The 13737-nt window shown below is 41.0% G+C and overlaps 1 protein-coding gene across 11 annotated transcripts in view; it reads right to left on the bottom strand.

The window, feature by feature from the left end:
- The window catches only part of MICAL3 (microtubule associated monooxygenase, calponin and LIM domain containing 3), a 101210-nt gene extending 94658 nt beyond the window's left edge, over positions 1–6552 (bottom strand). For all 11 annotated transcript variants that reach the window (XM_083858644.1, XM_083858653.1, XM_083858652.1 and 8 more), the window contains exons 1-3: positions 6183–6552; positions 1580–1787; positions 95–211 (exon numbers count right to left, since the gene is read on the bottom strand). In XM_083858644.1, coding sequence (XP_083714770.1) covers positions 95–211; positions 1580–1787; positions 6183–6446 — 589 coding nt within the window. In that variant the 5' untranslated portion in view covers positions 6447–6552. The remainder of the gene's footprint in view (positions 1–94; positions 212–1579; positions 1788–6182) is intronic.
- Between the last annotated feature and the right edge of the window lie 7185 nt (positions 6553–13737).

The raw sequence follows: 13737 nt of genomic DNA on the forward strand, positions 1-13737 counted from the left end.
CTTAATGTCACAAGCAGAATTAAGGAGTAGGAGCAGCCTGTGTATCCTACAACAGCTTTCCCCCTTCTCTACTGCCCATTTCAGTGCTACTTGCTTTCATTCTCCTGGTCCTCTGGAGGGTAAACGAGTCCCCGAAATTCCACATTGACATGGATCTCTATTCCCAAGATCAAGGCAACCTTCAAAAGGATCAGCTGGAGCTGACGGATACCTGCAAAAAGAGGCAGATGATAAAGAAACAGAAGAAAAAGGAAAGAGCACAAGTGCCCATGAGTGTCTGTATGACTTTACTGACTTAAAGGACAGTTTTGCTACTTTCTTCTTGCCCATGGTGCTCCCAGCACCTCATCCAGGCACCACTGGTGTGTGATATCACAGCATGATAAGAAAATTATACACAACTGAAACCCTAACCCTTTTCAAAGCATAAAAAGTAATTTTTGGATGTTTCAGTCCCCTAATCAGCAACAAGGGAAACAATGAGGACATGAAATGCAGAAGAGGGAGGGAATAAAGCACAGGCAGGACTTGTCACGGATGGCAAAGAGCCACTGGATCAGCCTGGCTGTAATACTGACCTGCACCCCATCCCAACACCTCTGGCTTAGTGAGGGCATAGGAACCTCCTCACCACCTCTTTCCTCTTCAGGTAACTTTGGTGGTGAGAATGAAAATTGCACTGTGCAAGCTCAATTAATTTGAAGAAAAACACCTTACTCTTGTATTTCAGATACCAAAATGAAAAAAATCCTTCACCTAAACACTAAATTTTAGCTGTGCTGATACACCAAAAAAGACAAAATGCATGAAGACTGAAAGAATAAAAATTAAAAGAAATTAGAAAGAAAAAGCAATCTGCCAGACTGAAGTTATGAAGATCTTCTATTTTTATGACTTGTTGCCAAATAAAAAAAAAAAAAATTAAAAAAAAAAAAAAAAAAAAAAAAAAAAAAAAAAAAAAAATTAAAAAGAGAATACAGACTGGTGGGCAACACCTGGCTGTGCCATGTACAGTCATTTTTGGGGAAGAAAAAAGAAAAAATAACTCCTAGGTCCACCAAAGCATTCAGTTTTCAAAGAGGACTGATTTAACAGAATTTTAAAATAATCAGGATTATTCTCAATTTTAACACATAAACATCTATTTAATCAAAACGTATCTTCACCACTCCTCTGAAAATTAACAAAGCAGAAATCGCTCCTCCTTTCTCCAGACTGAAATCCAAAAGAAGGTTCAAAAGCATGCACTAATTTTTCTTTACAAGTTGCTCAAGGGAAACGGAATAATGCGGCAGCTGCAGGAATGGATCAGCAAAAAATAGAAAAATTATCCATTAAAAAAAAAAAAGTTTGAGTTTTAATTGTACTTTTCAGCGTAGGAAGAAGCTGTGCCTTAGGAATGTCTAAGAGATGACAGATAAACACTGCATGTTTTAATCTCATGACCAGCCCAGAATGCACCATGCAAAGCCAACGCTGAATTGTACCGTAACAACTTGAGAGCAGGAACTGGTGCAGGCTGAATTTTCATCACCCCACACCCTCCTCACCTTCTTCCCCCCAGGAAGGAAGAACTTACTGATATGATCTATGGACCCTGCGCAGAATTTTCCGTAGAACTTTTTGGCGCCCAGGCCCCTGAGGTCGTGGATGGTGAAGGGCCAGAGGTGCAGCACGTTGTTGCGGGAGAAGGCGTCTCTCTTCTCGATCACCACCACCTTGGCCCCCAGGAACGACAGGTCGATGGCTGTACGAAGGCCACAGGGTCCAGCCCCAATGATCAGACACTGTAAAAACAACCAGCACAAATAAGTGGATAGTCCTTGGAGGAAACGGGTATTTCTGGAGCAGCTTCCGAGCATCCCATGGCTCTCAGGAATAAGTGATCTTTGTCTGAAATGGAAGCTGAAATTTCATATCAGTCTTTCTATTTCTACCTGCCAAGTTCTGCCATGGATAAGGTTAAAGCAGTAATTGTGACTTGAAAATGAAGTATATTTCAGAGCACTCAGGGAGCAGGCAAGTAAAACTGTGTGCTTGCAACTATTGCTCCAAGAAGAGCATCCAAGTCATAGTCTCCAAGCTGGACAACTACCTGGAGAATAGCAATATTTCTGAAGGCTTCTCCCTCCCACATTCCATTTTTTTCTTCCAAAAAAAAAATCCAAAACAAAAAAACCAAAACAGCCCCCAAAAAACCAAAACCAAAACTGATGACAAGTTTTCCTCTCGTTTTCCAAACTCTGAGCTGGCCTTTCTTAATATTATCCTCAGTAGCATTGCAACAGCTACACAAGAGACTAATGTTTTTATAAACACCATCATTTAAAATAACAGAATAATGCAGAGTAGCCAAGTCAGAGCACTCTAACTTATGCTTTTGTGAGTGCTTTGGTGCTTCTATTACTGCAGCAAAAGAGACTTCAGGAAGCAAACATGACATAAACACAAACTTTGTGTGACCAGACGAATCTCTCCAACCTAACCTTTGTCATATGAAAGGTCTTTCACCTTCTCTTATCTTTTTCCACTCTACTCACAAACACCATCAGTTGCTAATAAACAACTCGAGAATGTAAAATACATGCGTGTCTAGTGTTGAAGTGCCTTCTGAAACAGAATGATGCAGCAAAATACTTTCAGATTAAAAAAACTAAGATAAACAGGAGACACTTCTTACCCACAGAGGTCCACAGAGAAAGTGTTGGTATGTGCAGTCACATAAAAACAGTACACAGTCCATTTCATCATATCATTATTGTACTTTGATTTCTACCGAGTAAACCAGAGACATGGAATAAAGACCTCGTTACAGACCTGGCCGCTGCCGCCATGAGATTCTCTTCCAGATCCACAAGAAAGCTTTCTGAGAAATTCTTAGGTGCGCCAAAATTTAACCATGAGCCAGTGCTCTGATAAACAACCAATCCTAAGAGGCAAATCTTTGTGTTCAGTGGTCATCCCCCATCTGACACATTCTCACCACTTATTCATTGGGGGATAAACTCTGCAAGCACCAGGAAACTGCCAATGTAAAACCTGCATGATGCAAAACCTGTACAAGTTACAGCAGTGATGACATAACTATTGACATGCAAATTCCACTACCGAGACTACTGAGTGAGATAAGAAGTCACATAAATCTGAGGGCAGAGATCTCAGTCTAGAGGAAAGGGAAGGGAATAATAACACCACTGACTCTTTAGTGGCTTCAGGAATCTGAAAGCATTTGGGACAAAAGGCATAAACAACCTCTGAGTTAATAAATACCTAAATAAAATTCTATAATGAGCAGGTGTCCATCTTGTAATTTGATATAAGGGAGCCTCAATTAGGAGCTACTATATTCTTCCAATTTAATGTTACTTTCTTTGTAGGTAAGTGTAACTCCCAAACACCACCTTGTTTTTCTTTTTTTAAACTTTTCAGAAAATTAGCTCAGCATATCATATTTATCCCGGTAATAATTTTACTTGGCTGACAACTACAATGTTCAAAGAGCCTGGATTTCAATAAGCAACAGGAACACACTGAATTGGGTGACTTCCATTCTTTGACAAATTTCCACATATAAAATATTTATGATGGGAGTACACGACAGCAAAGGAATTGTACTAAAATCAGACTATTCAAACTCGGGTTTCATGAAATTATAAACTAGTTGCCTGCAATTTTGTCACAGGAACTTAGGAGGTTTTTTTCCTCTCTATCCTGCCTCCCTGCCCTCATAGTAGGGATGTGGTTAAAAGCATTAAGGTTATGTTTAGGATTCTAGATGTTCTGAATGTAAAATACTCAGGTAAGTTATTTACGGCCAAAGTTGCCTTTTTTAATACCATCACAAAAAGATTAAATAATGTTGTTATAAAACATAAATTCCAAGCAGAACTAAAAATAGGAAAGATTATTTTCCACCTCTAATGCTTCTTCCAGTTTCAGATGTCTCATAAAAACCCACCTTCTGATACTCTCAGTCAGCAGTAACTCCATGACATGCCAAGTACAGCCAAATAAAGGCAGCTACTGTAATTCCTCATTCCCTTTCCCCTCAGTGACTCCAAGCAATTGCTGCAACTCCCTGCACTGAGGCTGTCTCACCCCTCAAAAACACTTCTTGCTCAAGATCTTTCAGACAGATTAGATTAAGTTTCCAGTAACAATGCCATGGTAATGGAACATCAAATGCAAACTGAAATGCTGTATTCTCTCTATAACCAATGGAGAGAGAGCACCATTTGTAACTATTTACATTTGAACAACCCATCACAGTCCAAGATGCTTTCATGAACTCTGATTATCTGAATTCTGGTTAGCCTGGACGGTGGCCATGTGCACAAACTGCCCAGCTCCAGGCACAGCACCTCATCCCTGAACAATTTTTAAATGGGCAATTAAGAGCTATCCTACAAAGTATGAAAATTCCAGAACTGGTTTATGTTCAAGGGTACAGAAGCCAGGCTTCCTAAAGAAATTACTGACTTCTGTTCTGACATGGATAAAAACCCCAATCATTATTTTAAATTCTATCATCTCCACATGCCCACTTAAATTTCTGTACCTTTTAATCAGCAGTTTGCAAATTACATTTAACATTAGGAATACAAAGCCAAGTGAGTTAGGAAACATCAAATCAGACATGACTCAGTTCTTAAAAGGCCTCTGCTTTGAACAGTTATGATTATCTCTTAGGAACTACATTTAAACATTTTAATGGCAGATACTATTTGGATAGGAAACAAGAAATTAATAGAAACATATATGAGAAGATAAGAAGAATACATAGTGAAATTTAGTTAAAAAAATATGTCCACGGCAGTCCTTGCCCAATTCCAATTCCATTCCCACTGTCTTTAACTTGGCTTTGGTGCATGAAACAGGTCAAGCTTTTGGATGATACAAAACCTCTTCAGTCAAACATCACTCCCAGGATCATTTACTCCTTTTATCCACTTTATAACTGTACTTGAAGAGATGTTTTAAAGACACTTGGTTACATTTATTTATTCAGAGCACACCCTTTTCTGATGATTTTTGAGCCTCAGTACTCCTCTGTGTCTCTAGTTATTCTTCCAGAGCACCATCTGAAGGGTCCTCATTTCTTTCATTCCTCTCACTGCCAACTTCCCAGGGAGCTTCACCCATGAAACAAGATAAACAATTAAGAAACTAATATAACTTTCTAATATCCAGTTGGGGAAAAATCTAAGTCCACAGATCTGAAATTACAATTTCTAAACAAGATATATTTGTCCCTCAATTCTATATGGGGGAATTAATCATTAATTCCTCCAATTAAAGTATTTCCTTTTCTCAAAAGGTGACTATTCAAGACAAAAAGCAGCATCTATTGTCCTCAATGAAAGAGGACAGAATTCTGTTCTAATTTTATCCTATTCTGCAATATTTGCCTTTTTTGGAAAAAAGAAGAGTGCTTGATTATTCACAAAACTGACCCACTCTATTCACATTTTGATAAATGATATGAAGAAACATTTTCAAAATGCACTGTCCAAGGGATGCAGCAGATAACTGCCAGCTCACAATGATTCAGGTTAAAAAAAAATAAAACGTTCTCTGTGTGTGTGCAAAAGCAGGAATGCTGCAGTAAATACCACACATACCAATCTTTTAAAAAGAATTGGTATGAATTTCCACTGCATATTTTTCCTTTGAACCTAGAGTATAAATGCTCACTTTCTAAATAACGGGAAACAGTCTGTTTTGCCAAACTGGCAGAAGAGTTCAGTTTTCTTGCCAGAGTGATGAGAATTTTCAAATCAAAACTGGAAATTTCCAAACATGCATATTTCGTATCCTAGACTCCGACAGCAGACATTCCTGTTACCATCAAAATGCAAAAAGGAGTCAACCAAGATTAAAGGTTTACCAATTAAGATTTTCCAAGCCATGTATCTATAGGACTGATGCCATAAAAACTTAAAATGTGAGAACTCACTGGCTGCTTCTCCTGAATAAAATACGAACATTCAGGTGGGCAGTCACATCTGGTGGTGACAAAAAGAATTTCTGATTGCTGATCAAAAGGTAAAATTGCAACTGAAACTTCCCTGGGCTCACAGTGACACCAGGCAACATCTTTCTACATCCATACCTTTTTATATTGTGTATTCCAGAGGGATTTGGGTAACAGCTGCCTGCACCATGGTGACTGAAGCTCTTACCTTCGTGTTGGCGCATGCTTTCCCCTTCTTGTAGTCCTTGTGGCTCCCTCTCTTATCCAACTTGGCCCATAAGGCTTTGGCTTTCCAGTAGTTGAGCTTGGACTTGAGTTTGTGATAGAAGGAACGATAGTCCTTGGGCTTTAGCTCCAGGTAGTCACAGAGCTCCTGGAAAGCCTTCAGAGTCCCCTTGCAGGTGGAAGCCTGGACGAATCTGTCGAAGAGAACGTGAGCCTGGTTCACCTTCTCGTTTTTACTCTCCTCCATGCCTCACACGTGGCAGCTGCCCAGGGGGGCAGCTGTGCTCTTCCAGTCTGCCAGATTTCCAGGGGTTGTTCCACTGAGCCACTTTCACCTCTGGCTTACCAGCATTATTAACCTAGAAAACAAAAAGAAGAAAGTGTAACTGAACTTGCTCGCTCTTTTTTGTTCCAAAATTTTGTCTAAGCCTGCTGAACTGAGAGCCCAGATTCCCAGTCAGTCCTCAGCTGATTGATATCCTGAGGATTCCTACCCAAGCTGACTGAAGCAGAGTTCACTGAGCCTCACTGCAGACAGCAGCACCCCTCTCTTAAATAACAAAATAATTTATACCCTGAGCCAGTGCCTTGGAAGTTACAAGTAAACAGGCAGATGTTACACGATGTCTGGAAGAGGGCAGAGGTTGCAAAGCAGAACAGACAGACTTACTATGTCCCAGTTACTGTGTAACACCACAGCAATGGTTATGGGCTGGTCTTTAAAACACTACTGCCACTTCAACAGTTGGTACTCCATCAGTAAAATAAGCTTTGCTGCCTTCATTCTAAAAAAGAGACGTGTCTTTGGTCATGATAAAGATGAGAGAGGATGGCATAGCACAAGCTGATATAGAGTCCTTGCCAGGACTGGTTTTTGCACAGTGATGGTGATATTAAAAATACGTTAAACCTGCTAATAGCAATCCATTTCTTAGGAAAATATGTCAAGAGTGAAAAAAAGGAAGCCTGGCTGTGCTGCATCAAGCAGTATAAACATTTCCCTTACCTAAAGCCTATACACATATTTCTGTCGGTAAATGAGCAGCGTAAGAGTGAAATCCCATACTAATTCCTCTATTCTGTGGTTTCCAACTTCTTTTGACATGCAGATTCATGTAAAATTTTAAGTGGTAGCTGGGGTCCACTTCAATTTGCTGGGGCACTTCTGCTACCGTGAGCTCTGCTGCTCCTTTCTGGGATCTGTCAGAAGCAGGCTGGAAACCTACAGAATTAATTAATTGTTGGATCATGATAAGAGATTTTTGTTTGAAGAACAGATATCTTCTCTTTCTCTTTTATACATAATAAACCTTTTTTCTTTCTGTTATACATAATACTAAGTACACACACTAGATTACCCTGCTTGCTGAGAAAGAACAGCTCTGTTTGCCCTCAGATACAAAAGCAGCATGGGAACAGATGCACAAACTATGGAAGGGAAAACACTTCTGAGGTGCTTTTTGCCCTTTGTTTTTTTTTTTTTTTTGCAAAGGGTATTAAGGTGAAAAGGGAAAAATGTGGACTCGGATAAAACTTTTTAGATTCTCACCAGCTCTTTTCCTGCTTCCAGCAGACAGGAAGCCAAGTCAAACATTACGGCTCATGTCTCTTTCCCCTCCCATATGACAGCTCTGCAGTAGTTTATTTGGGCACTCCTGCTTCTCAGCCTAACGTGGTATTCACTGTTTATGTTTAGAAACAGCAAAGGAGACCTGGAAACCTTTACATTTACAGCCACAGACTAGTAGATTTATTTAAAAATAAAAGTTCTTACAGAAGTCAAAGTACAACAATGGGTTATAGTGTGGAATGCAAGTCTAACTTTATTAGGACAACACCTTAGAGGACTCAGTACCCATTGAAGTTGTTTTCCTTTCTGTCTGATAGTGATGCCCATGTCCATATCAGTACTGCTCACTAAGCAAACTGAACTGCTTTCCTTATTTTCCATAATAACTCCACTGTTGTGAAGCTGAAACGTGCTCCAGGCTTGCACCTCAGGGAAACCACTGCCCTACTACACAGGCCTAAGTCATAGAACCCTAAAACGGTTTGGTTTGGAAGGGACCTTAAAGGTCACATAGTTCCAATGCCCCTGCCATGGGCAGGGACACCTCCCACTGTCCCAGGTTGCTCAAATCTCCATCTAATCTTGAGCACTCACAGGGATGGGGCACCCACAGCTCCTCTGGGCAAACAGTGCAGGGAGTCATCACCCTCACAGTAAAGAACTTCTTCCCAATATCCAATCTAAACCTGCCCTATAACAGTTTGAAGCAATTCCCCCTTGTCCTATCATTCATGTCCTCGTAAAAAGTCTCTCTCCACCTCTCTTTAGGTACTGAAGGCCTGTGTCTCCTCTTTTGTTCTCAAGAAGAATATTATAATGCACTCCAACAAAACATCTCTAACGCTGAAGGAGTAATTTCAATATCTCTGTCATACAAACACAATAAAATACCTACAGTCTAAAGTCATAGGCCTCACTAATCAGCACAACATTCCAAGCTGAATACTCTTATCTTCCCCCCTCTCCACCACCCAAACACTCATTTCACACCAGTGCTTTGGATGACTGAGACTTCTTCAGAAAAAGCGATGGAAGTTACATGACCTAAATGAAGTGGGGTCACAATTTAGGTCTGTTAGTCCACATTCACACCCAGGTGTAAGGACAGCACAGGGATCATTTCCTGCTCTTGCCTCTCCCACAGTTTTTCACCAAGAAAGTGAAGCAGCACTGGTTTTGCACTGCTCAAAGACCCCAAAATTAAAACCCAACCTCCTTTCACTCTAGGAACTCGCTGCTGTGTGTCTGAAGTTTACCAAACCTGAAGAAGAAAGCAGGCCATCTGAGCCAGCACATTCCAAGGGGCACCTCAGCCCGGCAGCTCTGCCAAAAACCCCATTTCACACAGCCTGGGAAATCAGTTATGCCCGCAGGTGAAACACAGAGCCTTCAGTCACCACATTAGGTCACTCCCTAGAACTCTGCATTCCTTGATGTAAACACCCCTTGGAACCCACGAGCAACACGTCAGAGAACAGGGGGAAATTACAGGAGGAAAGTAAGGGCAGGCAAGAATTATTTGCCAGGTTTCCAGGGTACTTGTGTGCCTCGCTGGCTGCCCTGCGAGCCTGCAGCATCCTGCATGTTTTGTCTCGAGGCAGCTGATTGCTGACTCAGATGCTCTGTGAATTCCTTGGCTGCCGCGTTGGGCGAGAGAGAGACAAAGCCCGTGGAAAAACGCATGCAAGAACAGCGTTCACGTTGCTATTTACAATAATAGCAGGAGGTTGTCACTGACTCACGGCTCCTGAGTACCCTCAGGATTCTCCAGCACTCGCCCAGGACAAAAGAAACCCATGGAAAACATAAGAGATGCAGGCAGGGAATAATTCCAGGTGGTGGTTCCTTCCCACAGTCGCCAGAGATGCAGGAACATGAATATTTTATCAAATGCATACACAAGAAAGAAAGCCCAGTGCCCTACTTCTGCCAAAGGCAAGAGATAAGAGGAGATTTTGCAAATCCTATGCATGACGACTTTGGTTGTACGAATTGAAGTTCTGCAGCAAGTGTTGCAAATGCAGGGCTTATATATCTTAGGCAAATAAAGAGTCACCACCCTCTCTACATTTCCATCCTAATTTTCTTCAAAGTGTTCATTCAAGCAACGACTTGAGCCCGGGAAACAAAAATAAAATACTATGAGAATGTATTTTTCAGCCATCTCTCTTTTTTTTCCATCAGAAATTATTGAGTTAATCCCATCTACATTCACAGCTTGTTCTCTCCAGCCTAAACCAGGAGTGACTAAAACATTTGCCAGAGTAACTGCCCAGCTGAGTTTCTCTGAGCACAATGTAAATGCTTCCTTACATTTGAATTATTTCACAGCCTTGACAGACAAAGCTCTGACAAGTCAGGCAGCCAGAAGAAGTGGTAACACCGTATGGAATTTGAAAGAAAACTGGTTTATGATCATAAAATTACTTTCCCTGTGCCCTTGCCTCCCTTTCATGGCCCCTTCTGCAGCTTGTGCCTAAGCAAGACTCATGTTCTGGAAACTCCAAGATCACTGCAGTAGCCAGGACACACTTGGAACTTGGCTAGCAATAGCCTAAGCACAGATTATAGTTAAGCTTATGCTACAGACAGTGGGGACACCTATTTTTGTCTCTCTCCTCCATCCAGCCTCCAGTTTTCTTGTAGGAAAGCAATTACCTTTGAGACTCTTATTCCTCGTTGAATCTGGATGAAATTGTTCAAAAGTTATTAAGGACGAACTGAAAAGCAGATGAACAAATGGCTCAATCCCGTAAGCCTCCCTTCTTTAGGGAGCCAAACACAAAAAAAAAAAAATCTTTATTCCAACAAATGAAAAAGCTCTGTTTTTAATTTCCAAGATTTAATTTCTTTTACTTTTAGCTAAAACTGGGGAAAAAAAATGGATTTTCTACAATATGCTCATGACTTTCTAAGTGATCACAGGTATCAAAACGTGCAGCTTTAGGGCAGGGGTAAGCCTGTGGAACAGATGGCAAAAAGAGGACAATTTTGACAAGAAAAGCTAAAGCCAAAACTGGTAACTATTTTAGCTCCATGTTATGCAGACCAAGAAGGGGAAAGCAGGAGGACAAAGGCGTGGTTGCCATTGTTTGCAGCTTCCCTTTTACACCAGATGGAAAAGGGGCACGTCACCACTGTCCACAGAATGTTTCAAGATGGGATTTAGATCTGTTCCCGTTCACAACGTTCAAGACTCAAGCAAATAAACTATCAAAAAACTGTTTTAATACACCAATTAAACTTGATCTGGTCATTTCTGCCCACCACATGGGACAGAATCTTCTGTGTCTCCACCTCTTTCCTGCCCACCCTCCCTCCCAAGAGACAGAAGTGGGAGAAAGAGAAACCAGAGATGAACTTGACTGCAAATACAAGAACCTGTTCTCAGCACATACACAAACAGTCCACAGAATCCTCCTGTCAAGAAAACCTCAACCCAGCACTGACTTGGGAAGAAATGCTAATTATACACAAGAACATGGAAACACACAAATACAGAAGCAGCTGCAGAAAATATTTTTGGTACATCAAGGTACAGAAGGAAAAATGTGTACGTTGCTTATTAATAACCATTTCTTCAGTGCCAGAACACAACTACTGAAAGCATTTGACCTACAAAATACAACCTTTTATCTCTGACAGCTCCAAAAACATACTTTGCTGCTGCTGTCATACACAAGTCTTTGATCACAGCACTCCCTACACTGAATGAACACTAACAAAGAAAGAGACCAAGAAACAGATCAATGCTTTTCTTTGTAAGAAAAAGAAAAAAATAGGAAATTATACCAAGGAAGAGGTAGCTGTCCCCTCAGAGGATGATAAGGGAATAATAGTAGGACACCTGGATAGGTGTCATTCTCACACCAGGATGTAACAGAGCAGCACAGCTGAATTCCCTTATCTGAAGTGCTTTGAAGCTGTTCCTGATGTTACATTTCAACATAGAAATGCATCCAAAAGTTAGTTCCCACCCAGTTTTACAAGCTGGATTTCCCCAGAGTTCTGCAATAGGAAAGTGCCTATTTAAAAACAAAACAAAACAAAACAGTCCTAAAATTACCAGAACGACACTTCGCTAAACTTTATTTCTTTGACTCCAAATGGGGATAAAACAAATTGGTTGCCTTAGCACAGCAAGATATATCAGCTTTTGACACCCTACAGGACATGGACCCATCCATTTTTCCAAACCAACATGCTGTGTATGCCACAAGAAACATCATCTTTTTTGAGAAAAGCTTTACTGAGCATTAAAGAATGAGAACACTGTTTTGCCCCAACTAGACATCAAGACTGAAGGCTACAAACACAATTTAACCCAGTGAGCCAAGTCCTCTGAGGTCTCCAGGTTCTGTTTATGCACTGATCTCCCCAAGCCATTCCATGGCACAGGGAGAAAACAAATAGAGCCTGTGTTTATATTTTGAAAATAATAATAATAATAAAAAAACACATAAAAGAAATTCTGTAATGAAGCTCACATGAACACATTTGGAAAAATTTGTATAAGTGAAAGCTTCTATCTGCCACAACCTAGCACCAAAACACAGACTGCAATGATCACAAAGGAGAAAAGATAATCAACAGGAACAAAGATATAGACAGAACCACAGGATCTGCAAGTGACAAGAGGATAAAAATCTTTATTGAGAATGTGAAATGGTTCAGAGACTCAAAAAATGAAAAGGTCTAGCACCCTCTGTAATATGTTTGCCTTCTCTTAGGTGCACTTGCCTCCACTTAATGTGCTTCAGTTCTCTCACTCATTACCTAATTAGCCAGGGAAGGGTCTGAAGCACAAGTCTCCTTTGAGGAACACTTGAGGGAGCTGGGATTGTTCAGCCTGGAGAAGAGGAAGCTCAGGATTGACCTCATCACTCTCTACAACCACCTGAAAGAAAGGAGGGAGCAGCCAGGTGAGCCTCTTCTCCAGGGAACAAGTGACAGGACAAGAACACAAAGTCTTAGGCTGTGTCAGGGGAGGTTCAGGCTGGGCATGAGGAGGAATTTTTTCAATGAAGGGGTGGTCAGGCACTGGAACAGCCTGTCCAGGGAGATGATGGAGTCACCATCCCTAGAGGTGTTTAAGGAAAAGCTGGATGTGGCACTGAGTGCCTGGTCTGGGTGACACTGTTCAGTCATAGGTTGAACTTGGTGATCTCAGAGGTCTTTTCCAATTTAATTGATTCTGTAATTCCCCCTTATACAGGTCAAAGATTATCACCTGGAGTCACAGGATCCAGATGAGGCTGAATTTACCAAAGCCCCCTTCACTTGGCTTCAGAAACAAACCCAAAGACTGGCCACCTGTGCCAGCATTTCTTTTAATCACAGCAGAGGGATGCCCAGACTTTCAACTCCAGGCTCACCCCTCCATGGTTTGGCAAATCCAGACTCTCACAAAACAAATATTCCAGTTACAGACAGTAAAAAATGAACATGGGAAAGCAAGTTTTATTTGTGCTGCTTCCAACTCTCAGCTGTAATGGGTGTGGAAAAGAGGCAGGCACTTCCTGAAAGGAAGGGATGGATGACAAGGGAGTTGGAAAACAGGATTAGAAGATTCCTAATTTCACCATTTTTACACAGTCAGTTAGGTATGGCACCACAAATCCCCTGCACAGAGCAGATCAAACAGAGGACAGATTATTTAGTGGATGTATAACCATTTTCTGTGGAAGGAGACTGATTACAGAAAGCAGAGGAAGTTCAAAATTTTCCAATTTTCTTCCCTATACACATCTTGCAAGACTCTTTTGGGAGCCAAGAAATCTAAGTAAATAGACATTTGAATAAAAGAGCTGTAAAGATTTCTCCAACCCACAAACCACCATTTAGAGACTGTTGAACTTTAAAAAGAAAACAAATCCCAAGCTTCATTCCAGGACAAGTTCAGGAAGGGTTGGGATCATGCTATAACCCACGAGTGCAACTTCAGCCTGAATAATTACCACATAAAAGA

This window comes from Zosterops lateralis, assembly GCF_965231275.1.
Source record: "Zosterops lateralis genome assembly, chromosome: 4".
NCBI classification, from domain to species: Eukaryota; Metazoa; Chordata; class Aves; order Passeriformes; family Zosteropidae; genus Zosterops; species Zosterops lateralis.